This window comes from Mauremys mutica, chromosome 22 (assembly GCF_020497125.1).
Source record: "Mauremys mutica isolate MM-2020 ecotype Southern chromosome 22, ASM2049712v1, whole genome shotgun sequence".
Classification (NCBI taxonomy): domain Eukaryota; kingdom Metazoa; phylum Chordata; order Testudines; family Geoemydidae; genus Mauremys; species Mauremys mutica.
This window is the reverse complement of record NC_059093.1, coordinates 4,437,039-4,461,180: the sequence shown is the minus strand read 5'-3', so window position 1 is coordinate 4,461,180 and position 24,142 is coordinate 4,437,039. Positions and strand designations below refer to the sequence as shown.

The following is a 24,142-nucleotide window of genomic DNA, read 5'->3' as shown; positions in this document are numbered from 1 at the left end:
ACTTCCTCAAAGGCAAGGTCAACAAGATCCAACGTGAGCTCCCTGTCCTCTTCCTCCCAATACCAAGCTCAGTCTACTTGACTTCTAACCTGCCCCTTGGTGCTCATCCCTTCCAGCTACTCACCTTCCTCCCCCACAACCTCACCCCCTCCCGTTCCTCCACTTGGGGCTCTTTTTCTGTATGGGTCTGTCCCCTACATGCTATGAGCATGCCCTGATCTTCTCCATCCGCTTCTCCAACTACCGTCCCTTCCCCTTTAACTCATGCAGCCCCCGCACAACTACAACCATTGCCTCCAGTTCCTCTCCACTAGGAACTTCTCTCACTGGAACCATGCTTTTACTAAGGGCGTCAGCATGGGCCGGTGGATCATGTCTGCTATTGACCACCAGGTGACGTTAAACAAGTCACCTCTCCACTCTGTTTCTCCATCTGTATAGGGAGACCACTAATGACCTTTCTTCATTAGGTTACTCATTTGTACGACAACCACTACATTAGTGGCAGTGCGGAGATTAGCCCTAACTCACCTGCATCCCACTTCAGTGCCCAAGCCACTAGACCATGGTGTCTCCCTCGATACAAGGGTTATTATTGAAACACTGCCACACAGTTCTGGTATTAACACATCTGCTCCAAGGGCAGCCCCGCATGGGAAGTCGTGCACCAAGGTTGCACAAGGGGGTCTGGTGTCTTTCTTCAAGGTTAAGCTTTTCCCTTCTAGACAATTTGGAAAAGTTCAGAGTGGAGGGAAAGTTGGAGACATCTCCTTGAGATCACGAGCCTGGATTTTCCTCTTAAAAAAAAAATCAATAAATCTGAATCTAATCTACTAATAAAGGTTTAATGAGGACATAATGTTGATGGAACAGAACATTGTCGCAGAATAATCGCTCCCAGCTGCTCCGTGAATGCGCAGACAAAGCCTTGATCCTACGACAATGTCCCTATTATAATAACTTCCTTTCTGTTAGGCCAAATGCTTGGAAGGATTTCATCTCCACTCCCCGAGGGGGGTTGGTGCAGCAGAGAGCCAGTCGCTCGTTGAGCCTAATTTAATTTAGCCACTGCCCCATTCCAGGGAACAATTTTCTAACTTTCTAACCAAGATGGCTATAGGAAAATGCTTCATGGTAAAGCAGCTCCCAGAGGCTGTTCATCAAGGGCTGATCTTGGACCATCCTCACATAACCTGCCATGGCAATATCTTAGCCCCAAGTTGGCTGACATTGTTTGTTCCAGTTGGCTTCAGCCAATCCGAGACAGCCATCAAAGAGCCTTCTGGAAAGTTAAACTGGTTTCTGAGTGGCTGGGATTTTAATGGTCCCTGGTTAAGGCTCATTCACCCAGAAGTCTGACTGGCTGTTCCAGATTCCACTGGGGCTAAAGCAATGCGCTATCTAGGTCACCTCTTCTGTCCAGGACTGCTCCACTCTCACCAGAATGCAAAGTCCGTGTCAGGTCTGGCCCTCGAGTGAGACATCATCAGCACCCAATGTCTCTAGTGTATTGATCCGGTGGGACAAGCCCCAGCCCAAACATGGGCGTGGCAAGGCAGGCTTTCAATGTCTCTGCTGCAAAGCAGAGAAGCAGAAAATCCACTGGCCTTATAAGAGCCAAACTCTTCCCCCAGCCAAACTCACCAGCAAAAGTCTAGCGTGGTTCACTGCATCCAAGCCCAATGGAAAAGGGAGTGCGTCCTAATTCTCCTCTCCCACGCCACACAATCCCATTGCCCTGGTGCTCACTGCCATACTCAACCCCCCACAGCACCCTTCCCTAGGGGCAGTGAGGGGCCATTAATTAATTGCCCACAGCTGGCCCAGCCCTGCTACCCAGCAAAGCTCTGCACTCAGGGCAAGCAGCTGTCCTCCTTCCTCTAGCTAGGAGAGCGTTAACCCCTTGTCTACCAGCCTCTGCTTGGGTCTGTGCTCCTCAGCTGCGCTTGGGAGTCTCATGGCTTCAGTGTCAACAATGGGATTATCTGCAGCAACGCTAATGTTGTCCAATTATCATTTACTGGGGGGCGGGGAGGGGGGGAGATTCATCATGCCTTTCCCCCATCCTATTGGTGGATCCATTTTTATCCAGAGACCGACGGACTCAGAAAGGTCCCAGGTTGCTGAGCAGCTGGGCACCCATCCAGATACACAGGGGTTCCTGGATCCCTCTCCATCTGGTTTCTGGCCTGGCTGCGGCCCACAGTAAGGTGCAAAAGCTGGTTTCAACCATCAGCCTTTGCAGCTGTTGGACACTGGGAACCAGCTGACTTGTGTGTGGGACGGGGAGTGGTCCATGCAGCGAGCCCCTCAGACTTCCAGTACGTACGGATCCCTGTGTCACGCCAGCCTATCAGCTCCTCCTCTAGGCAATGAGGCCGTGGCCCCCTGCATGCCAAAGTTGCCATTGAAACAAGAACCTGAACCCCGAGCAGAGGCACCAGCCTCCCTAGCTCTCAGCCCCCCATAGCTTCCTTTCTGCTCCCACAGCCCAGCCAGCATAGACTTAGACCTCTACCCCGACGGAGCCCGGAGCATTTCACAGCCCTGCAATCTGCACCCCGGGTTGCAGGGCTGCCCCCTTCCCCGCAACGACTCTGCAATCTGCAGGAGCCCAGGGGAGGTGGGAAAAATTCATTTCTCTGGATGCTGCAGTCAGAGCTGAACGGGGCAGCTGGCTCTAAACTGTACAGCAGAACAGCAGCCAACTGGGAATGTGAATGGAGCCCTGGGTCAGTTAATGCCAATAAACACCAACCCATGGGCCTGCTCGTCTCCCGCCGGGCCTTCGCCAGCAGGCCGGAGCGTTTCCACACCATTGCTCTCCTTCCCCACATGGTGGCAGTGGAGCCCAGCGTTTCTCTGGAGCAGGACAGGAGAGCAGCAAAGGAGCGGCCGTGCCAGTGGGACTGACCAGAGGAGAGAAAACACTCTGGGCTGTGGCAGTGCCTGCGGGCACTGGAGCCGGCCAGGGGCTCTGGCCAGAGATGGGCGATATGGCCCGGTGGCAAAACATGGAACTAGCCTCTGCAGCTCGGGTAGCCCACAGGCCCACCCCACAATAAACAAACCAGCTCGGGTAGCCCACAGGGCCACCCCACAATAACCAGCCCCAGAGAGGCCTCAGCAGTACAATCTCCCCACAAACGGGCTCAGCGTGGCAAGCGCCATGGAGCTGCTTGGAGGCCCGACCCGTCAGCCCCGCATGTGTTCACAAGGACCTGGGTGTTTAACCCTGCCCGAGCCCCCTCCCTCAGCGCCCCTGCCTGTGCGGAGAGCTGGGTGGTCTCCAGGAGGAATGTGGGTCACTCCAGCAGGAGTATAAATAGTCTGCATTCCTCCCAGCACAAGGCAGCCGCGCTTCTGTCCCAAGGACCTTTGCTAATAGGCTAACTAACCCAAAGGATTTTATAGCCATTGTGTGGGGGAATCTGGTGGATTACGGTGCTGCGGGTGTGTGTGTGGAATTAAGGGGACATGAGAGGGAAGGCTGCAGCCTGGATTTAACGCAGCATAAACTGGGAGCTATAGCCCGGGGAGTGATGCCTGCTGGTAACAAGCCTGCCCAGCCATTTGCTTGGGCTGGAATTGTGCCACCTCGCGTTGGCTTTTGCCTGACCCCGCAAGGAAGGTGGAAGCTTTCTCTGAGGAGCCATGGTGAAGCTTGAGGCCCGTGGAAAGAGTCCTTGGGGTGCTGGGCTGCAGGGGCCAGGCTGGGGGTCCCCCTCACCATCCAGCAAGATTCGGGGGGTGGCGCACTAAGAATGGCACTAACGTGCTCAGGGCCGGCTCCAGACCCCAGCGCGCCAAGCGCGCGCTTGGGGCGGCATTTTGCCGGCAGGGTGGCAGGCGGCTCATGCGGACCTTCCGCAGTCATGCCTGCGGAGGGTCCGCTGGTCCCGTGGCTCTGGTGGACCTCCCGCAGACGTGCCTGCAGAGGGTCCGCTGCTGACGCGGCTCCAGTGGACCTCCCGCAGGCATGACTGCTCCACCGGAGTCGCGGGACCAGCGGACCCTCCACAGGCACATCTGCAAGAGGTCCCCCGGAGCCGTGGGACCAGCGTGCTTGGGGCGGCCAAATTCCTAGAGCCGCCCCTGAACGTGCTAGGTGACAGTTCTCCCTTGCAAGGCCCAAAGCCAGAGGGCTGGGGAAGAGCTCTTCTCACTGTGCATTCCCAGCAAGGTACCGGTCTCTTTTCCTGGCTATCGGCACCGACGGGGAAGCTACGGACTGGTAGGTAGAGCACACGCCTGAGAGTCAGGACTCATGGGTCCTTTGCCACTGACTCTTGTGTGACTTGATATTTAGCAACCTCCAAGTCCTTGGGCTGAGATTTTCCAAAAATGACTCATGATTCTGGGCACTCAACTTGGGGACCTGGCTTTCCAAGTGGGCTGAGCACCTGCCCTTTTCAGGTGTCCCATTGCTCAGCACCCGAAATCACTAGGCACTCGGGAAATTCTGGCCTTCCCTCCAAGGGCCTGATTGTGAAAGGTGCTGAGCACAGGCCTCCCACGCAGAGACAAAGCTGTCACACTTCACACAGCGCCTTGCATGGGTGGTATCCCCAAACGCTTCAGCATGAAGACTGGAACACGACAACCAGCAGAGGCAGGGAGATGTTAAGAGGGGATACCAAGTCCCCGGAGGGCGCTTTGGGCATAGAGTTTGGGGCAGGATGCTCCTCGCCTTGTTTACAACAACGCAGGACCCTGGAACGCACTGTGCTTTGCTGGAGCGCAGGATAATGACTACGTATTTCATCAATCATTTAAAATATAAATAGCACTTTACATTAAGTGACACTAATTGCCCTGGAGCTTCCCCGTAATTAACATTTAACCGTATTTTAATTTCCCATAACTCCATGGATTGGCTCGGCAGCCCTGGCGAGGGTACCGCATGTGGGCTCGTGCGGCGCACCAGGCCAGGCAAAGGCAGCAGCAGCCCGGCAGGTGCTCAGGCAGCTGCTCCGTCTGCTGGGAGAGCTTGGCGCTAATTACCCAAGAGGCAGCTTCCTCCCTAGCGACACTCTCCCAAGTGGTAAGCTGGGATTTCGCACTCCAGACCAGAGATGGGGCCGGGGGAGTTATTTGCACATGGGGACACCGAGTCCCATACGTGGCGCCTGTAGAGAGCAGTACAGAGGGGCCATAGGAGCATCACCTCCCCCCACAAACCTGCATGAGCAGGGGGCTTTTTAACCAAGTGCCCTAAGGGGCCTTCCCACACTGCTCTTGCTTCCCAGGGCCTTGTACTGGAAGGGAGGGAGCGAGAGGGAGGAAAAAGCAGAGAGGAAATATATTAATTATAGCCCCTGCCTCACCCCATGATGGGATTGTATCGAGCAGCTAAATAAGAGCATGAGTGCAGCATGCCGTAGAGTTTGCAACTAGATAAAAGGAGCGCAGGCTTTGCTGTTAATGTAGTCAGTAAATAAATAAAGGAGGGTTTAAGCTTAGTGTACAGCAATCAGTTTAGAACTACAGGATAATTAACACAGCAGGGGGCCAGAGTACTTCTATAGTCAGGTTTAAATGAACGAGTTCACTTTCATTGAAGCAAACTTGCTCAGCTCCCTGGTGAGCCCAGAACGCATTTAGAAGAGCCAGCTAAGGCGGCTGAGATCCGAGGCGCGTGCAGGCCTCCAGGCACGCGCACACAGACTTCCACGCCTGAAGGACAGCCATACAGGGAACCAGCCCGCTGGCGTGCAGCCTGGGCGGGCACACTCAGAGGAGAGGCATGTGTGTATGCTTCCCCCCACCCCCAGGATGGACACTTAGAGGGACAGGTGTGGGCGTACACCCCCCCACCCCCCAAAACCACAGACCCTTCCCTCCCTTCACTCGGGGGCCTTCCCCATGTTACCTTCCTGTAACAGTCTCCCCAAGAATTTATTCCCTTTACCTCCAACTCATTTCTCACCTCCATCTCCCTCAGGGCCTGCCTGGGGGAGAGCCTGTTCCTCCTTGCGCTGGCCATTTCCTCGCTGCTCTGTTCACTCATTTAGTGCCAGGAATCGGTTTATTCTGATACCGGATTAACCAGATCCCAGTAATCCTGTTGGATGGGAACCAGGCGGGCGCTGTTTCTTCCCTCTTTGCACAGAGGGGGCCGAACTGGGGTATCAAGCCTGTCTAAGAAAAAAAAAAAATCGACCTGGCCCAATTGTGAGATTTCCCCACGGAATTCCCCTCTTTAGCCTCCTTTTGTGTTGGCTTAACTCGTGTCTGCCTGGTTGAGGCCAGACTGTTCCCTGCTCCCAGGGGGGTCATGCTGATGGGAAGAGCGTGGTAAAGCGGTCTGAGCCATTGAAGAGGCTAAGGGGTCTGTTCCCAGCTCTGCCAGGAAGCCTTGGGCAAGGCAACGAGATGTTCCCAAGTCTGATTGCAGGAGGGTCCCAGTTCTGGGGCTTTGCCTCAGCTCCGTGAAATCCAGAGCTTCTGAGCACCTGCCAGGCCAATCAAAGCTGATGGCAGCTCTGGGTGCTTGGCCAAGCTGAAAACTCAACCCTAAGGTGCACTGTGTTGGGCATCCCCAAAACGGAAACACCTGAAACATTGGCCGCTTCTTGCCTCAGTTTCCCCATTATGTGAAATGACAGATGGCAGCCAACAGTTTTATAAAGCACTTTAGCTCGCTGCTTGGACACTAATTTAAAGGGGGGGAAGACACACTGGGGTTCTGCACCTCTAGGCAGCATCTCACCCAGATGCCCGTTCACACCAAAGCCCCTTTATGGCACACTGGCAATGTAAAGGGGGCCTCCTGGGGGCAGTACTGTCATTTCCCACCGTTTAAGGCCCCGTTACTCTGTTGGGGATTTCAGAGTAAAGCAGCATCAGGCCCCTCCGGGAGTCCTGCGATTATGTAAGAAACAGCTTTCATTGAAAAAACACACTTTTCTAGCCTTTATGGTGCAGAGAAAAGTGTGAAAACATGACCACAGGAGACTCCAAAGGGTCAACCCCCTGAAGGCAAATAGTGCACAACTTTTATTCCTTGGGATAAGGTGGTCATGATTTTTAACCATCTCATGATTTCTGGGGCCCCAACTCACGATTTGTGAAGACATGGGGTTGCGAACACTGCGAGATAACTGGAGTACAGGAACCAATGGACATTGTACATGGGCCAAAATATCCATTCCACCCTCGGGTGTTTATTCTTGGGTCCACGGGCTCATCCTTTCCAATATAAGAGAAAGTTTCTATTACAGCCCATGGGATGTGCAGCTTTCATTGGGCTCCTCGTCCATACCTCATGCTAGACAGCAGCACCTAACTCCTCCCCAGGGCTGTGGCTTGAGAAGCTGGGTTTGTTTTTGTTTTAAATCTGCTGCCAACTGTCAGTAGAACAGGCCAGCTTTGCGCTGTACATGGGGGACTCTTTCACACTCCACAGCAAGCAAAAGTAAACTGAAAGCGAGTCTCGCGCACTCTTTTCCGCTGGGTCGTCCCGTCGAACGTGGCATGAGCTGTTATTGCAAAGCGGAGGTCACTTGACTTAGTGTCCCCTGGCAAAGCGGACAGGAATCTCTCCTTGCGCACCCCGTGAAGCGTCACTCAGACGTTTGGGGAACCGATTCCCGAGGCTGGTCAGGCGCTCTTTGCACGTCCCAATGCATTCCCTTCTCCAGCCCCCGAGCTGTGCTCAGCCGCTGAGGCTGTATAAATATGGTTGGAGGGATTTAATGAAGGGCACAAAGCTTTTTCATGCTCGCGCTGTCAGGGCCCCTTTTTATCCATTAGATCATATCTGGGTCAAAGAGCACCTAAGGATGGGAAGCCCTCACTGTCACACAAAGCCTATTCAGCAGGGTCGCTATTCACTCACCTCTTCTCACCCATATCCATGGGGCACATGACCCACCCAGAGCACCTAAGCCTCTGCTTTGATGTCATTTAGCAGAAAACTGCTATTAAATGTTGTTTTAAAGATGGAAATCTTGCTGCCCTCCCATCTGTCAAGAGAAAGCTTCGACGAGGCCTGCTCAGGCCGGGTGCGTGCATTGGAGATACGCACTCAGCATGTTGTGCGGGGCAGCAGAGAAAGCGGAGCAATGGCTGGGAGGGGGTGCGAAAGAAAAACACTCCCCGCTCCCTCCCCCCATATAAGCAGGCGCTTGCCCTTTCAGAGAGACGAACAAGTTTGCTTTGCCCAACTTCCAGCACTAGAGAGACCACGAAGGGGCCACAATATCAGAGGCGACAAGGTATCAGCAGTGACAGCTCCCAGGGGGACAGCCACTCAAACGAGCAGCAGCAATTCCAGTGCGTGGACCCAGGACGCAAGCTGTGCTAGGAGGGGAGGAGCCTTGTTTGTGATCAAACTCCCTGGCTTCCCCCGCACAACCCTGGCCTACAAAGCTGAGCTCCCAGGGGCCAGATGAAGAAGGTATATCTATTTTGTAATGGTTCTTCACCTTCATTTGCAAGGGAGGAGGGGCAGTATTTCTTGAGGTGTGAAAGTTTAGCAGGTTCTTTTTCTCCTCCTCACCAACATTTCCCGCAATGCAGCCGGGCTTCCGCCGAGGAGACAGGCTAGCACCCACCCCACTGCTCTTGAGCCCCGTGGAAGGCTGATCTGGAGCAAAAGGGGAGGGAAGTCGAGTCAGACTGTGAGCTCGTTGGGCCAGGCGCCATCAGTTATCTGTTCGGGCCGTGCCTGGCCCAATGGAAGCTGGAGCTGGTTGAGGCTTCTAGCTGCACATGATACATAAGTGATGATCAAGAACATTAGAGCAGAAGGCCTCTATTGTTTCAGCGCATTGCCAAGGGCCAGTGCACTGTGCAATAAGCACAGCAGTGCTCCAATTTTAATTGCCATTATAATGTAACCGTCTAGATAGAGGGAAGGCATTTGATCAGAGACTAACCCGCCAACTCTGTTTTACTTTAAGATAAAACCAGAGTGATTTGAATCACAATTTGGTTCCCGTTATGTGACCTGGATGGATGGTCAAGGTATCCCAGTCCCCTATGGTTTGAACAGTAGCCCTCTCTGTGGTAAGCAATCTTATCTCCAATGGCGGGGCCTGCTTCCATAGCAATGGGGACAAGACTTTCAACAGTGACCAGCGCTTTATGGTACTCGCCGATGTGTTTCAAGATGTGTTCCATCTTGAAACACAACGGCGAGTGCTCAGAACATTGGGGAAAATCAGGCCCTTTTAAAAGGTGTCTCATATTGGGCAGAAAAAAAAATATGGAGGCTCTCAAAATCATTAGCAGCTCTGGAAAAATCTATGGCCTTATGCTGTGTGAGAGACTCAGTTTCTCCACCCATGAAATGGGAGGAAGAAATATGAAGTGGCCATGTGCATGGCAGTGCAGAGAGCATATTGGTGATGAGACCTAAGTATTATTTCTCTAATTGAGCTGTCTTGTAATGATTCATGGCGGTTATTATGTCGGAAACACTTGTGTCAGGGAAGAGCGGTTGAGGTCAGTCACATATTATCTCACAGCTATTTCAAGGCAGTCCCTCACCCCCAAACCACCAGAGACAAGAAGGGGAACTGCAAACCATCCTTGTTTATTTTAGAAGCCACAGAGCCTGTTAAAATGGGAGCCAGCAGTAGTCCAGCTGCCAACTTCAGCTCTGTTTGAGGCTGACATCTGCTGGTATAAAGAAAAAGCAAAAATCTCTCCAGTGCTCTCTGAAAGGTGAAGGCCATTTGTATGGAAATAGCATCAACCTTCCAATCCAGTCCCCTTATTTCAGTCCTGTTCAACGGGGATCAGGTAAGATTTTAGCTCATTCGACGGATTTCTCCTCTTCCTGGCCAGAGAAACATCTTAGCAAAGAATAGAAGGAGGAGGCGGCAGGCAGAGACGACTGAATTAACTTTATTATTTTTTTTCTAACTGCAGATTCAAGGTATACAACTGAACATTGCTATTTTTCTTATGAGACTTATAAATAAAAATACAAAAAATGTTCACTACAAAAAAATCTACTGTTAGTAGGATGTAAAAAATATTCTCTTTGCTATAGAAGGCACGAACTTCACTTAGTGACACATGGAGAGAAAAAAAACCTGCAGCAGTAAATTCTTTTTTTTTCTTTTTTTCTTTTCCTCTGTCAGAAACACTGAAGTTTTACAAAGAAATGCATCTGAATCTACACAGAACGAAGGCAGATGCGGAGAGCTGCAACTAGGAGACATCACAATTTGGGAATTTTTTTTTTCCTTTTTAAATTTTTAGCTAACTGCATCTGTGGCTAGAGAACGGACTCGCAAGCAGTGCTGCAAAAGAAATGAACAGAACGAGAAAACAAACAGAAGATTTGTACAAAAAATAGTAACCAATAATCTGAAAAAAAACAAACGAAAATTGGGCACCTTCTAAAATTAGGCTAACAGGAGGTGCTGAGGTAGACAGAACTATAACATCAATTAATTAAAAACACTATTTTTAATACAGAGCGATCAGACTGGCACTTGTGCTGTCACGACATAAAAGACAAGCAATGAAAACAAGCCTTCGTTTGCTTGGTCCAGCAGGGCAGTTGGTCCTCAGTGCTATAATATACATATATATAATTATATATATATGGATAGATGTCATGGAGCTTTACCATGGCTTCTTAGCCTTAAAAGATCATGCATACATAACACTATGTGAAACAAATACTATGATGCACACCAAAAGTTGGTACTCAGTGCGGAAGGATGTCATGGGACCAGAGACTTCTCATCAGCCATATGCATTTGAATGATATTTCAAAGCTGTATGTTGGAGTTGAATTTGCCGCTTTTTTGTCAACCCTCTTTTCTGTCCTATGGGTTAAAGCAGTCTTGGAATGACACCCACAGAAGCAGCTGTCCCAATGAGGGGGATGGAGGGGGGCGGAGGGACAAGAGGAGACCAATGAGATGTAAGTGGAGTGAAAAGTAATCAAGTGTTCTCATCTTGTCTGATGAGTTTGCACTCAACAAAAGGTCTTGTCTTTAAATTTAAAACACCCCAGTGACCTGATTTTGAAATTTTTGGGTCCGGTAGGAAACAAACTTCAGTTTGCACAGTGCCAGGTGGTGCAGCCAAAACCTGGGTGGGGGGGGAGGAGAAGGATCTTCCAATGGAAAATAAATTGTGTTGGAAAATTAGTTGTTTGTTCCATTGTACCATGACATCCCTCCAGCCAGCAGTACCAATTTACTGCAAAAAGGTACCATATACTTGTGAGAAATCGCAGCAATTTTTTTTTCTTTTAAATGTGAAAAAACTGTTCTCAGGCACAAAGATTAAACAAGCCATTCTCCAGAGTTACATCCTGGATTGTACTAAATCAGCATCTGTTCTGCTTCCCATTCCCAACACAAAGCAGCAAAGATATTATCAATCCTGTGTGTGTGCGCGCGCGCACACATACGTGTATGCTTTAATATATATGTATTGTATATATAATGCATAAAAAGGATCTTAATGGTGTGAATTGAGACACAACACTACTTTTATTCCCAAAACACCACCAGACACAGCCAGGTATAAGTTCAAAATGGATGATATGAACAGAGTAAGGTGTGCACATATAGCTAGCTTTCTGCTTTGCATCTGGAGAAGTTTTGAAAGAACTGTTTAAGGCAGTTGCAATTCTAATTCACAAAGAGTACTATATACTGCGATAAGTCGTGCTCAAAATGGTAACTGACTATCTAAAATGGAAATTACTGACCTGGCCAACAGAGCAAAGAAGTGATGCTGCTCTGAAGATAAAACTGCACACAATATATTCCCCTGTTCCCCCTGCCCGCCTCGTAAGATTGTGCTCTCTAATGGAAGGGAGGAGAATGCAGCTAGATTCATCCTAAATTCCAGACCTGTTCGTGTTTGCCTGAGCTCCATGTGAAGTCTGTCACCCTGTCTACTTCTGTATATGTTGGTGCTCTGCCCCTGACGCATCCGAACTGCCTTCACATAGCCTCTTAACATTCAACAGCAAATAATATTTTTTAGATTGGCGGGTTGAGGAAGAATCTGCTTCTCTGCAGTTAACAGTAAATACAAATGATGGTTGTTGAGGAGTAATGTAACTCCAAACAATAAAAAGAAATTATTGTTAAGTCACCAATACCTACAGTACTGCCTGTTCCCCTCTCTACCTCAAGCCTCTGTTAGCAGATGTAGGAAATCTGCATTTGACATGCACGTTTGCATACGTTTCCTGCATGTGATTTTGAAGTTGCAATATTTTGATTTAGTACCATCCAAGGCTGCAACGCTGGAATACAACAATACTGCATGATTTAATACACAACCACACGCACAAAAAGCATACACACACACACACACGCATACGCACACACACACACAATTCCTGTTCACATTACAAAAGGAGGGGCAAGGTCCTGTGGAAACTGACACAGGGACTAACAAATATTACAAAAATATTACACTTTGTAAATATCAGTTCAACCCTTTCAGCTTGGTGAATGGGGGACGGGGTGGATGTGAAGAATGGATTCATTTTGTGGAATACCTTAAACATTTTTGACATCAGGTTTAGTTTTGAGACGGAGATTATCTCATGGCCATCGCTGGCTAACGCAAAGTTGATGCGTTAGTGCATATTTATTTATCCAAGTTCTGCCCTAAGTGATTTTATACTCACATTTTTCACATTATAAACAAGACTCTACTGTTCTATTCACATATTCAAGTTTAACTCTTTCCTTTTCAAAGCACTAAATCTTCACTAAACGGTAAGTTACCCTGCTCCACTGTCACATGAAGTTATTCCCCCCATTTTTAAGGCCTTCAAATTTTTCCCGACAGTTGAGACAAGGTTGGGGGTAGGGTGGGCACAGCAGTATAACACCCCTCTTTTTTCCCTTTACTTCCATCTACAAAACGCTTCCCTAACTTTTTTTTTGTTTAATATAAATGCAGCTAAGTTACAAAATAATATACAATTGCAAGTAAAGCATGAGATGAAAATTGAAATGACATCACAAAGCGAACACAAATATTGCAAAATGTGCTTTCATAACTGCAAAATAAAAACAAAAACCAAACATAAGAGGTAGCTTTCAGAATCAACGACCCCAGCTCTGTCAAGGCAGGCCGTTAAAAAAATACCAATTTTGGTAATGATAATGCACAAAAACCACCGTAAAATTACTTTTGCGGCTGTCGTGGCACTTTTGCACTCTCACCGAGCATGCGATTCTTACATCACATGTCACCGATCTGCGGCATGGCCTTTTAAACAACCTATCCATTTAACAAAACAAAAACCTCCAACTCAACAATAAAAGCTCATGAGGTCACAAAAAACCGAGGTAATTTCAAGTAAAATGTGCTAAACAGAAATATTCAAAATTAAAACAAAAACGAAAACCCCCAAAGCCAAACACAAAGAAAAGCCGTCTTTTACCATTCACTCCTTCATAGTTTCCTGGACAGAGGGCTGAGCAAAAAAAAAATAACTGGTATGTTTCTGTTATGAAACATGGAAAACAAAACCAAAAACAAATGCATCTCCCCATTCAGAGCAAGGCTCTTGCAGCCAGACGGGATGGTTTCTGAAGGACTCTTACTTTAAAAAAGAAGAGCGCTGTTGAATTGCAAGGCATGGCATAAGCGGAGACACAAAAGTAAGCTACTGAGCAGCATGATACATACAAAATCCATCACCTGAACTTGTGAATTACTCCCCAATCCTCAAATCTCTGACAAATTTAGGTCAAACGGACAGGTTAGCATTTAGCCAGCCGGAGTCACTGTAACACATTGCAAGCCAGGGGGATATATTGCATGTGTTTGCAGGAGAAGGGAATACGAGCTCACCCATCATTCCTTCAGACCCCTGGCAATGCCCAGGCACCAGAGGGCAGTTTAAGAGCATCTTGAACTGTGACTCCCTCATCTGAAGACACACTTGTCCAACCGCTGGGATTTGACAAACAGGCTGGAAGTTTTTGCCCTTTCCATCTGGTTCTAATTCCCTCCCCTAAAAATAAAATAAAATAAAAAAATGCATAGAAAGGTCTTTGGTCAGGAGAGAGGGTTGCAGCCTAGAGGCAATTTTTGCAGCCAAGTTCTAAGCTCTTGAACAGACTGGCTTTGGCCCAAAATACCCAAGTAGCTTCTATTACAGTGGGACAGACACCAGCACCAACGGACTTGGCCATAAGAGGAGTAGTGACATTGATCAAAATATCCAGGGCAACTTTCTGTGCATGAATGAGAGGCTCAACAGCTGTCACTTCCTGATCGTTCCAAGTGGGAACGTAACAAGAACTTTGCTAGCTGAGGAGTCTGACTGAGGGGGCACTCTGAAGGCATGCTCCATACTAGGTTGAGAAGTCACCCTACCTGTCCTATGCAGCAGGATAATTACTATCTTCCTTCAAATTGCATTTGTATTCAAATTAATTTTCTCCAAAACCGGTTTTTGTTTTCAGATTTTATTAATAAATTGAAAACGTTTTCAGGAAACTATCTGCCATCTGAAACACAGCAGCCCGGGGCGGGAGCGGGGGCGGGGGGAAACTGTAGCAAAGTTCAGGTTTATTTTGCTTATGCCCAAGCAGCACAACATGGGCCAGGGGGACAGCTTTCCCTTGGCTGGCTCTGAGCAGAGACCCGGCTATGGCCACTCATGCTCCAGATAGCAGTGCAGGGTGGCCCTGCAGCCAGGGACTTGCCACGCACCCAGTAAGTAATGGGTGGGGTGCCCAATGGGGGAACCCCGGCCAGAGTCCTGGTGCTGCTGGCTGGGAGGGGAGACCCTGGCACTTCCCGAGTGGGGGTGTGTGTGCAGCCTTGATGCCAGGGCTTTTCACGGGGAATGGGGGCACTGGATGCCCACGGGGCTGCATGGTACCTTCCCGCCCCATGCTGCCTGGGATGCACCCTGCCCTGGCACATCCCACTACTTCCTCTCCTGGCTGCAGCCCCACAAACTTGCCTGTCGCTGGCTCTGCTCTCTGAAAGCCATACACCAAGCTGTGCCTACGGGCACTATAGCCCACCATCTTCTCCACCTGGGACAGATGCCGGCTCCGAAGGGGTCGTCTCCCTGCGCCCCCTCCTGAGGAAAATTCCGGGTGTGCCTTTACTTACGCCAAGCTGTGCCAGACTGACTAGTGATTCCAGCTGCCCGGCTGGAGTCACCAATGAGGCTGATCAGCATGTTCTGAAATTCAGGGTGTCTCAAGTCGGGCAAGCAAAAAACCGAAGGCTGCCCAAATCACTAGTTACTTGGGGAAATCTTGACTGCAATGTGACCTGCCACATTATTAGCACGACTAACTAACCTCCAGAGCCTCCAGCCCGTCATGCTGCGCATCATCTGCCCTGGTATTTCTGGGTACCCCAAAAACAGGGATGTTCAATCTAATTTGGGGGGAATCCTCCGAGGGGGATTTTAACAATAGGCGTTACACTGCCACCTACTGGTGAGGTTGCACAAGAGGCAGCTGAATAAAGCTGGTGACTGAGGGCAGGTCTGACATTACAGCTGCTACAGCCACAGAAGGGGTTTTTCTGCTGCCGTAGTTAATCCATCTCTCCGACAGGCGGGTCAATGGAGGAATTCGGTCAGCCTAGCCACATCCACACCAGGGGCTAGGTCACCCTAACGACAACATTCAGGGTGCAAAATTTTTCACAGCCCTAAGCAATGTAGCTAGGCTGCCCTCGTTTTTAAATGTACATGAGGCCTGAGTAAATTAAACAAATGTGGCAAAAACAGGACAAAAAATTCAAACCCCAAAATCTCAGACCCCAAAGCTTGCGCTGGGACTGCCCCTTCCTCTCCCCACAGTGACATTTCACCTGCTCTTTCCAAAGCCCTTGACGGGCATCGTCACAAAACACGAGCAGATATTTGGCTATGGCTCGATTCTGATGCATTTTCTCATCGACTGCACAGAGAACCCCCAAATTAAAAAGGGAATTATTCCCCCTCCCCCACACAAACACCTCACGAGCCAGAAACAAAAACGGAGAACCCTTTTAGTAAACAACAACAGAATAAAAGGCCATGGATGATGCATTTTTTTGCCCAGTCCTTCATGACTTCAATCTTCCCCCTCCATGTCCCTTAAACATAGCAAAGGTAGAGATAGGTCTTCTCTATCCTCCAGTCAGTGGGGATCTCCTCTGGCTTGTGGCCCTTCATGTGTTTCTGCATGGCAGACAGGCTGGGGCAGTACTCCAGGCAGATAGTGCACTGGTAGGGGGAAGCGCCGTTGTGGGTCCTGAGATGTTTGATCATGGCAGAGTAATCTCGGGACCTCTGGTGACACAGCTTGCATTCAAAAGGCTTTTCACCTGCAGGGGCAAGAGGGGGAGAGAGACAAAAGGAAGGTGAGGTGGCGACCACGCTGACTTGTCTGTGGTACTTATGCAGCTGCCCAGCCCTGCAGTATCTGGGCGCCTCACGGCCTTCAAGGTGTTTATCCTCACCATGCCCCTGTGAGGTGGCGACCCCTTGTGCAGCCAGAGAGCTGAAGCATAAAGAGGCTAAATAACTTGTCCCAGGTCACATAGGCAGTTTGCTGTAAGGCAGAGAATCAAACCTGGGTCTCCCACATTTCAGGCCAGTGCCCTAAATGCTGGGCCCTCCTTCATCATTATGGCCTTGGGGAGGGAAGGAAAGGTAAGGTGATTTTCAGGGCATTAGAGGCTGTTGCCTAGAGGACAGGACACTGGATTCGAGACTCAAGAGAGCAGGGTTTTAGTCCCAGCTCTTCCACTGGTTTGCTGCGTGACTTTCCCGTCTCCATGCCTCAGCCCCCTTCTGTGTAGTGGGGATAAAGATGCCCATCTCCTTTGCGAAGCACTTTGAGATCTATGGGTGAAAAATTCTATATAACCTCTAGTTGTTATTTATTTTGTAGCGGTCTCCACTGAATATTTTTAAACCAACCTGAGTATGGTGGGCATTATGACCCAGTGCACTATTAGCCTGGGGAATCCATTGCCACAAGATATCATATTTAGCAGTATCAAAAAAAGATTGGGCCTTTACATGAAAAAAAAAATAATCGAGACTATGCAGAGTTACAACAGTGAAGACGGCAAAAGTTTTGGGAGAGCTAAACCCCCTGCCTGCTTCAGGGCATGAGCCCGACTCTGACTCATAGGAGTCAGGCGGAAACTTCCCCCAGGGGCAAGTTGTGCCATCACTGCAGTATTTCTTGCACCTCCCTCTCAAGCAGCTGGAGCCGGACACCGTTGGGGACAGGATGCTGGCTAGGTGGACCTGGGTCTGATTGAGTCTGGTAACTGCCATGTTCCCCAATGCTACCCAGAAGCTGGGTCCCTGATCTCTGCTCCAGCTCAGTTGCCCATATTTTTGGGTTATTGAATCTCAGCAGAAGCCTTTGAATCATTTTGATAACATATGAGGCTGGAGCTGAGATTTCAGAGACTCGTTTCAGTGCAGTAATTAATGGCCTGGCCTTTCTGATATTGATACTTGCTCTGTGCACAGACACACCGAATAATGAAGTAATGAACAGCAGAAGTGATCTAAATATTGATCCACTATTTACAATAGTTACATGCTGACGCATGCAGTGATTCATTATCCCCAGCAACAAGCCTGGATTCCTAAGGAACTGCAGCAGCCTTACTACAGCAAGCGCCCATGATTCAGGCAGCTTTGGATGTGGGAAATAACGAAGTATTTAATGGACAAATAGGACCATAATGCTGGATGAAAACACATACAGGAGAAGAAAACTCTCTAGTGCCTCCCAGACTTGCAGCTGCCCCGAAAAGACAGGGTAGCAATGAGTTACACAGGGAACCTGGACACTGGGGTCGGTGTGACATGCACCAAAGAATGGCTGGGTACTTTGGCTCCCACTTGGAGCTATCATTAGACCTAGTAATAGGGACCTCGTTTTAGCCACTCCTAGCACCTAGCCAGCATAGGGCAGAAGAGCCACATCTTCGTGTAGGAATGGAAGCGAGGATGGCTCTGCTGAAGATGGGGGTCTCTTCCAGTTGCATCTCCCTGCATCTTCCAGTGGCTCGAGAGTCAGAGGCATTGTAAATCTATGGCTGGATTTCCAAGGTGCTGAACTCCTGCTTACGTGGGCAAGGACTGGGACCCTGGGACTTTTATCACAATAAAGCGGCTTGTGCATGTGAGCAGCAGGAGTCGGGGGATAAATGATACTTCAGGCAAGAGCTGGGGAAAGCAGAGCAAGAACTGGGAGTGGAGTAGCTGTCCAGCCAGTCACCACATGCTGCAATGATGGAGGAAAGCTCTGCGGTCCCTCTCCAACTCTTTCTGAGCCTGCCACGCAGAAGGCAGATGGTAGGTGGGCATGCACCGTTTGACGGCTTGGGTATTTCAGCCAGGTCAGCTCCCGCATATAGTAAAAGCAGGAAGAGGGAGCAGCACTGCTGAGCTCTCTATTATCTCTCCAGAGAGAGAGGAGGGCAATTGTTACTAATCGGCCCTAATCATTTCAGTCTGACGAGGAGTCTGGCCTATTCCTTCCCAGCCTGCCCATGACGCATGCAGGCGCCTTGCACAGCTTTCGTTTGGCTGGCAACGGGGAAGGATTAATTTTGAAAAGGGGCTGGTGGCTCAGGGCGTGAGGGGATGGAGATGGGAGAGGCAGCCATGAAGTAAAAGTAAAGTGGAAAGTCTCAAGTATATTTTCATTTGTCCCAGCTTTATACTGCTCTCACGCCCAGGCAAGACGTCGTTCTTTCCGCAGCATCTTTTATCCCAAAGGATCCTGAATTGATACCTAAACTAGACCCAGGCATCCCATCATCCTGTCCTGGGCTGGGGCCCCGCAGCTGTTTAACAGCGCACATGGCAGGGCAGGAAGTGAAGATACTGTATTCGTCAAACTGCAGGAGGAGCTTGGGGAAATAGTGCAATTACCAGCCTAGAACTTGCTGAGGAATTAATGCCCCGAATCTTGGGCAGAAAACCGTGGTTAAATAACTGGTTTGAAACTGCTTTCAGCAGCGTGACATCCCATCCCACCACTTGTGGGCAGCAGTTCGGTACCGGCTCAAGGGAGGAATGCTCCCTCACAAACCCCTCGCTGTCACCCTGGCTCTGTGACTCCCATCCAAGGGCTGAATCAGCCCAGCCCTGTTTAGCTTGTGAAGTCCACGGTGGCGCGGCTGCAGCAGGAGCGGCTCACTCACGTGCTGCTCAGGCAGCTGCAGACGCATGGCAGCGGGATGGTACCTGTGTGCACCCTGTAGTGGGTCTCCAGCTGGTGCTTGAGGCTGAATTTCTTGCCGCAGCCGTTGCACTCGTACGGTTTCTCTCCAGTGTGGATACGCTTGTGGCCTTTCAACGTGCTCTCATCCCGGAAGCAGCTGCCACAGAATTCACACTCGTAGGGGTGGTCACCTGGAACGACACGAGCACACGGTTAGATGCAATGGGGAACACAGCACAGCATTATGCAGACCCCGCAGCCTGCACCAGCACAACCCTCTCCTCACTGCCCCACCTCTCGAAAAGCCATCTGCAAGGTCTTAATTCCCCCCACCACCACCACAGAAGGTCAAGGGGAAGGAATAGATAGTGGTCACTTCACACACCCATGACATGCAGCTGGCTCTGTGGTGGACCACAACAGATGCCTAGCAATGTACAGCAATGCTGCACAGCACCTTTGGACTAGAAGTGAAGAAGAATCCTCCACCCAGCTGGAAATTCAGGGGGAGTAAGCATCCAAGCTGCAATTTATCCAGAGCAGCGGGGTTACACACATTCTTTTCTAAGCTCAACACCCAGAAGCGATGGAGATACTCAGGATAAGAGGCCACCTAATGAAACTTCAACACCACCTCCTGCTGAATGTTGTTATTATTTGGCATTCATTTAGACTCTCTTTTTGTTCTGTTTGTCTAGTGCCTCGCTCCTGGGGTCCTGGTCCATGACGATGGCTCCTAAATCCTACAATAATACAAATAACAATACCACCACCATCCTAAGGTCCCAGGACCCCATGGTGCCGGGTGCTGCACAAACGCAGCAGGGAGAGACAGTTCTTGCCAAGGCGGGGGAGGAGGAGAGTAATGATAAGATCTGGCTGTTACTTAGGCTAACCATGGGAAGGATGATTTAATAGTTATTTACTGCCCCTGCTCTGGCTGACTGATTCTTTGCAGGTACTGTGGATTTAGGGGGCAGAGGAGGACCAGTTCAGGGAGCAGACCAACGGGCTGTCCAGTACAGCAGTCTTCCTCTAATCAAACCATGCCCTGACGCTTCCCCTCCCGTCCCCATGTCTGTTCCTCTCATTCCCCCGCCCCCAGAAATGGCCTGTCCAACGGGAATGACAGAATGACAGCCATCCTTCCTGCAGTTCAGCAGGGTGGGAAGGACCCGCTGCCCCACTGCACACAGGAGACCCTCGACCTCACTGACTGGGTTGGAGAGGTGCTAACGAGGCAACCTGCTTCACCATCTCAGCGCAGCGGGGGGTGAGGGGGGGAAAGCTTCGCAGAGCGAGCTGCTTGTGACTGGCTGCGGGGAATAGTGCCATGGCAGAGAAGGTAAAGGCTCTCATTCACATACAAGCTTGCGAAGAGGTTCGGCTGCTTCATCAGGCACTGTGGCCATCAGCAGAGAAGGGAAGCAAATTGGGGAGACAGCCCACCTCACCTCAACAAGACTCACTGAGGCAGAAGAATTCCAGCAACGGAGAGGTGTAACTGAAGGCCCACCGCTCCCCTGCAATGGAGGGGTTTGTGAGCTCATTTGTCTGCCAAAGAGGATCTTACACACACTTATATTGGGGAGCAATCACAAGCCACTTCTGTCTCGCTCTCCAGACAAATGCGATGCCACCCCGGGCCAAAAACTTTGGGAGCCGGAGAGGTGTTTAAATATTCCAGATTGGGTGACTGATAAATGTACTTCAGTTTAGCACCAAACTCAGAATTATTTGAATGAAAGGTGAGGGCTCCAGCTACTTATTTATTACAGAAGTGAAGGCAAGGACAATAAAGATAGATTGATTGCCCAAGACTTTGTTCATGAATATTTAAATATCACTGATTTGTCTTGTCACTGTAATTACAATTTCTCTGTGCTGCATATCCTACAACCACAGTTTATGGTAAAGAATGGCCAACTGTATTTCACTTGTCCTACTGCAGATGTGCAGAGCTGCCAAGCGTGTAATGTTCCTCGCATTTCATACATTTTCTTCAGCTGCTGAAGGCTTAAGTCATCCACAATGACCTACGTTTTTTCATTATCCCCATGTCAAACTGCACTCGTGCTTGGGCATAAATTGTCCTTCTAGTTATATACTCAGATGCCTGTGCTTTCACTTCCTCTTTAAAATGATATTTCACTCTCTTTTCTCTTTAGACCCTCCAACAAAATCCGCCCCTCCCAAATGAAGACCTTCCTCACATAAATTCTGATTTTACATTAGCGTTTCCAAATCTTTCAGGCAGCACTAAATGGTTTTTTAAAGCATTGTGTATAATAACTCTGATATTTCACATTATTTTCTGATTGCAGGAGACTAGCAGAGAGCTCACAAGGTTTAAATGCATTTGATTCTTAAAAACCACTACGTACACACAGCTCACGAGAGTGGTTTGAGGCGTGGATGGCAGTTTCCCCTGTGACAAGAAAGAAGGGAGAGGGTTTCCCTCTTTGGCTGCTTTTTTAACATTCATTTGTACACAAAAGCTGAGCCCAATCTGGTATAAATCAGGGTAGCTCCACTGAAGTCAAGCTGCATTTATTCTTTGTTCTATGTTGGGTCAGAGCGCTCACTGGTGTCAATGAACTTGGTTCTATCAAAGTCCGTCCATCAACTGAAAATCTGACAATTCCTGAATTTCTAACACAGAATCAATATGTTTAACTATGATCACCATCTCTAAATGCGCTGGCACTATGGCTATGGGTTCCGTATATGAATCTATCTAGTAATACAGATTCTTTTTGAAGGGGGGAAGAATGGTGAAACAATGGTGAATTTTGAGGTTAAAAAAATCCATTTATAAAGATGGGGCTCAGCTCTGAAAACATGCAGCCAGAACCTCCGTTGGTGGAAAACGGACATAATTTACAGATTTACACCAGCTGAGCATCTGACCCATGAGTTTTCTGTGACAGAAGTGGGAAGTATGGGAGGTATTTAAATTTCAGAATTACCGTTTCAATATTCCATTCAGCGCCTTGTTCAAAAATAAAAGACCCTGGAGTGCTGGATGTGTGAATGGAAACCAGGTGAATAATTCACATTAAGACCCAGCCACTGGCCTGAGTAGAGTTGTTGTCCCCCTCCTGCTGTTTCTTTAGAGTGCCCTGGTACTTTAAATGAAGTGTTAAACTCAGGAGCTAGTTTGACAGGATCTTAGTGAATTTCATTATCAACCCGATCACATGTTAAAGGAGCTTAAATATGGAATCTTGAGAATCAGACCAAATAAAAGGAAAAGGGAAATGCGCAGCACCCGGACAGTAATGCTGACACAGGGAGTTGATCAGACCCATGGCCTTGCAGCATGCTCAGAACTGGCAGCAGAACTCAAAAAATCCAATTTGTGGCATGTTGATTAACTTTGTAGGGCCCCTTAATGAGCTTGACATTAAGTGCAGGACAAACGGGACTAATTAGAGCCCCCTCTGGCCAGCCTTCTGCACCTGTGACCCTGATTTTATATCGTTACCTGGTGTATTTGTTAGTCTACTGAACAACCAATCGCAGGGCCATAAAATGCCTTTTCTACACAGCTGAGAGTTTATTATATGATCAGCCGTGTAAATCAGGGATCCATCAATGCCAAGGACTCTGCTGGCCTGCACTACCAAACACAGCTGCTGATACTAAACATGCAGCATTGGTGGCAAACGGGCTAGGAACAACGGAATATTAATGAGGCAAGCCTGTGTGTGTGTGTATGTGTGTGTATACATACATACACGAGAGACAGAGAGAGAGAGAGAGAGAGAACACACACATACACATAAGAGTGCGCGCCAGGCTTATGGCAATTCAAGCATTAAATTATTTATTTTTTGCTCATCTTTAGTAAATAAGAGGTCTGATTTAAAGATAAAAAACCTCTGGGCCAGACACTCAGCTGGTGAAATTGGCATAGCGCTGTTGAAGTTGATGGAATTATGCTGATCAGCACCAGCTAAGGATCTTGCCTTCACCTTTTCCATTTGGAGTGATGAAGGCAGATTATAGGGACTTTTTAAAGGGAAAGAAGTTGGGTTTCCTGATGTTCACAAGAGAGGAGGAAAAGGAAGGAAAGCAGCAAAAGACACCAATGGCAAAAGACACTGACATAATTCACACTGTATCTGGAAAATATTGTAAAAAGAGTTCCTAATAAGAGATGTAACAGAAGCTAGAGGCAAAAGACCTCCTGCATCATTATTACACAAGCATTAAACACCAAGATTGCAACCCACTGAGTAGGTGCTGTACATACGCATTGTAAGAGAGTCCCTGTGCCAAAGAATTGACATTCGAAGTACCTTAGACAAAGGGTAGGAGAGAGTGCGCGTTAATTATCTGCATTTTACAGGTAAGGAACTGAGGCACTGAGGGATTAGGGTCACTTGCATATGATCACATGAGGAGCCTGCGGAGGAACTGGTAACAGAATGCAGGTCTCCTGAGTCCCAATCCAGAGCGTTAACCAAAAAACCCCACCATTCCTCCTCCATCATCTAGCCCTATTTTCCCATCTCAATACAGGATATTCACTGAAAAAGTAGGTCTCCCTGAATGGGACACCACAGAGACACTGCTAGATATAGTAAGGGTTGTGTCTATTTGGTTTTGTTTAATTTAGAGTGGGAATCCCATGTTCCTATTATTCTCTGTGGCACAGCTGTCTATGTATCTCATGGAGGTTCCCAACCATTGCATGGATTTTCCCCAGCACTCAATGTTTTGGGTGCTAGGGATAAAGTAAGATTAGAACGCTGTTGCTTGATCTTTTTTAACCTTTAAAAAGATGGGTGAACACACTCGTATTTAGAAAAAAGTGGCCACATTTTACATTAGAAGTACAATTTAAGCATAGAAGAGGTTAATACATGATTAAGAGATGTTTTAATCAATGGATAATCAATTATAGATGGTGAGCGTATACCCACGTCTTATAACCATCTAAACACTTTCTACTAATATGCTTATAACCATCT

General features: G+C 48.7%; 1 protein-coding gene across 9 annotated transcripts in view; it reads right to left on the bottom strand.

Moving 5' to 3' along the window:
- Window positions 1-9,839: 9,839 nt before the first annotated feature.
- ZBTB16 (zinc finger and BTB domain containing 16) overlaps window positions 9,840-24,142 on the bottom strand; it is a 192,823-nt gene continuing 178,520 nt past the window's right edge. For all 9 annotated transcript variants that reach the window (XM_044996979.1, XM_044996978.1, XM_044996982.1 and 6 more), the window contains 2 exons: window positions 19,187-19,354; window positions 9,840-16,290 (listed from right to left, as the gene is read on the bottom strand). In XM_044996979.1, coding sequence (XP_044852914.1) covers window positions 16,061-16,290; window positions 19,187-19,354 — 398 coding nt within the window. In that variant the 3' untranslated portion in view covers window positions 9,840-16,060. The remainder of the gene's footprint in view (window positions 16,291-19,186; window positions 19,355-24,142) is intronic.